Source organism: Cricetulus griseus, chromosome 4 (genome assembly GCF_003668045.3).
Source record: "Cricetulus griseus strain 17A/GY chromosome 4, alternate assembly CriGri-PICRH-1.0, whole genome shotgun sequence".
Lineage (NCBI taxonomy): Eukaryota > Metazoa > Chordata > Mammalia > Rodentia > Cricetidae > Cricetulus > Cricetulus griseus.
In genome coordinates, this window is record NC_048597.1 from 229,765,333 (window position 1) to 229,768,163 (window position 2,831).

At 56.7% G+C, this 2,831-nt stretch overlaps 1 protein-coding gene across 1 annotated transcript; it reads right to left on the reverse strand.

Annotated features, from left to right (window-relative positions):
• Positions 1-280: 280 nt before the first annotated feature.
• Positions 281-2,435, reverse strand: CUNH3orf86 (chromosome unknown C3orf86 homolog). Its single transcript, XM_027415482.2, has one exon. The coding sequence runs from the start codon at positions 2,433-2,435 to the stop codon at positions 2,070-2,072; it is 366 nt and encodes a 121-aa protein (XP_027271283.2). The 3' UTR covers positions 281-2,069.
• Positions 2,436-2,831: the final 396 nt, after the last annotated feature.

The window sequence follows — 2,831 nt, forward strand, 5'->3', positions numbered from 1 at the left end:
TCAATTCCCAGTGCAAGACCCCCAGAGGCTCAGGCCCTCAGGATCTCAGCCCAGGACCGAGGCCACCCCAATCACCATGCAGAGGCAGAAACTTGATGCAAACAGCAAGAGGCTTTATTGTACTTGTTGAACAAGCTAACTCCATGTTAGCTCAGGTCTTTCACCCACCCACCATAGTGGATGGCTAGGAAAGACAATGCAAAGCCACTGCATAGAGATCTTATGGGGTAGCGTAAGGGGAGTGTCTAGGGGTACACACAGGCTCAGGATTGGTGTGCCTCCAGGCTTGGAGGGCTTGCCCTGTGTTGATTGGTTAACCAGTTGTTATGGCCCATAGGCCCTCCCAGGGAGATTGCTGTGCTCTGAGTGTCATTGCTGTGCACTTGTCGGTAAAATACATCCAGAGCCGGAAAGCATAGCGCCACCAGCTAACTTCTGATTGGTTCCTTGCCACGAGGCATCTGACCTCCAAGTGACCAAGGTAAGGTCAGGCAAGCATGTGTTTGGCTGTTATGGCTGCCGAAATGGGGAGCTGGTCCCTTCACCAGCTCTTATGACTGTTTATAGCAGTGACTCCAGTTCCAGAGGATCTAACACCCTCTTCTTGGCTTTGTGAGACCAGGCACAGAGGTACGTGCACGCACGCATGAACACACACACATACACACCTGGTCTACAATGGGAGGCATGGTGAAAGCCTGAGGAGACTGCTGGCTGCCCTAACTCGAACTCTGATCTCCATCCTGGTGCTGAAAGGTCAAACCAGAGCCATCCAAGAGAAAAGGGGCCCAAAACAGCACTCTGTGAGAACCTGACCCCATGACCTGTGCAAAAGGCTTATACCACCACCACCCCTGGAAAATCTGACGGGCAGGAAGGGGAGATAACTACAAACAGTCCCACTAGTAGGGAAGGGGAGACAGATGGCCCTGACTCCATGGCAACCAACCTGAAAAGTTGAGAAACAACTTTTATGGGCACAAATGGTACAAGAGATAAAACCCCTGGAAAGCCCCCAGTCTGCCTGGACTCTGCAGTCAGTCAGCTTCGAACCTGTACCCCTAACCCTATTCTGTGATCTTTGCCTTTATAAAGCCCTCTGCTTATCAGGCTCGAGACGTCCTCCTTCGACTGCTGCGCCAGTCTGCGGGACGAGGTCCCTGCCTAGGCTTGAATTCCAATCAAGAAACGTTGTGCGTTCCTTCGGCAAGTCGGCAAGTGGTGGTCTCCCTAGGGGTCTCGTGGGCCTCCCCGTACTCAGACTACCAGTAGCATCTCAGCCTTGGACCTCGGGTTACCTTTTCAAAGTTCGGTCCCTGGTGAGCTACTTCCTCCAGCTAGACCCCACCTACTGAAGACTCCACTCCCGTCCCACTAGCGCCACCGTGAGAGAGCACTCACGCAAAACGGCCTGTGGAAGGAACCCCGCTGCCCCGCCTCCCCTCCACGGGACTACCCTCCCTGCGGAGACCCCTGCCCCCTGCCACAGCAGCTCGCCTCCTCTCTGGCTCCCCAGAACCACCTGGGCCTTCAGCCTCCCTCCCGCCCCCGCTCCGCCTGCAGCTTTCACTTGCAGGGCTCTGAGGCCTTCCCACACCATGCCACACCCTCCTGAGGCTGTTCCCAACCCTCCTCAGGGCACAGGAGCCGCAGAGCACCCTTTGGCCCCGCCTTCAGGCCCGCGTGGAGCCTACAACGAACTGTGGCTTGGGGACTCGTCCTAGGCTCGGCCGGGAAGACGGTGGGTACAGCTCAGGCACAGGCGTGAGGTGTGTGCAGTGCTACCCACGAGCAGGCTGAACTCAGCGCTTTCCATTGCAAGTGCCGCCCGGGAGAGCGGGAAAGCGGGGGAGCGGGCGAGCGGGGGAGGAGCGGGCGAGCAGGCCCCCTCACCCTGGCCTGTTCTCACCCCACTCAAGCCGTGCTTCTTTCCCACAGACGACTCCAGCACCAGAACCGTAGTCTGTAAAAAAAAATCTCAGAAAAGTTTGTATTGGGTCTGAGAGCGTTTTTGCGGGTTCCTGTAAAACCTGTGTTGTGGGGGTGGGGCTGCTCCGCCCGCCCGGTGCTCAGAAGGAAAACCGGTTGCTTCCCGTCAGGACGTTCCTCAGCTTGCAGGGCAGAGCCCAGGGCGGAGAAGGGCTGGCTGGCAGCGTCATAGCAGGTGGAGGCGACGCTCCCAGCGGGTGCTGCTCGGGCAGAGCGCCCCCCGCAGCCTCGGGGTTCGCCGGGGACGCCGGTCTGGGTGCAGCCGCCGCGCGGGCCGCGCTCCCACGCCAGGACCCCGACTTCTTCGCCCTACGCTGCTTCTCTCCGGAAGAAGCTGCGAGTGCGGTCTCCTCCCCTGGAGGGAGGGTGACTTCTCCAGTGATCTCATTTACCCAGACAAAAGAATCTAGAGATTTCCTCTCCTGGGCAAGCTGACTCCTAGACATATCTAAAAGGGAGAAGACAGGGATCAGGAGGCGCAAGTGAAAGCTCTTAATTTTTGAATAGTCTTTTCCAATTTCCTTTTTTTTTTCGAGACAGGGTCTCACTCTACCCTTGGCCATCCTGGAGCTCACTGTGTAGGCCAGGCGGTGGCCCCCCAACTTCAGATCCTCCTGCCTCTTCCTCCCGAATGCTGGGATTAAGGGCCTGTACCACCATGCCCAGATTCCTTTTCTTGATTAATGATTGATGTAGAAGGGTTCTGGGGTGTAAAGGAAAACAAACTGAGCAAGTCAGTAAGCAGTGCTCCTCCATGGCCTCTGCTTCAGTTCACTGACTTCCTCAGGGATAGTGTGTGACCTGAGAGTTGTAAACTGAAATAAATCCTTTCCTCCCCTAGT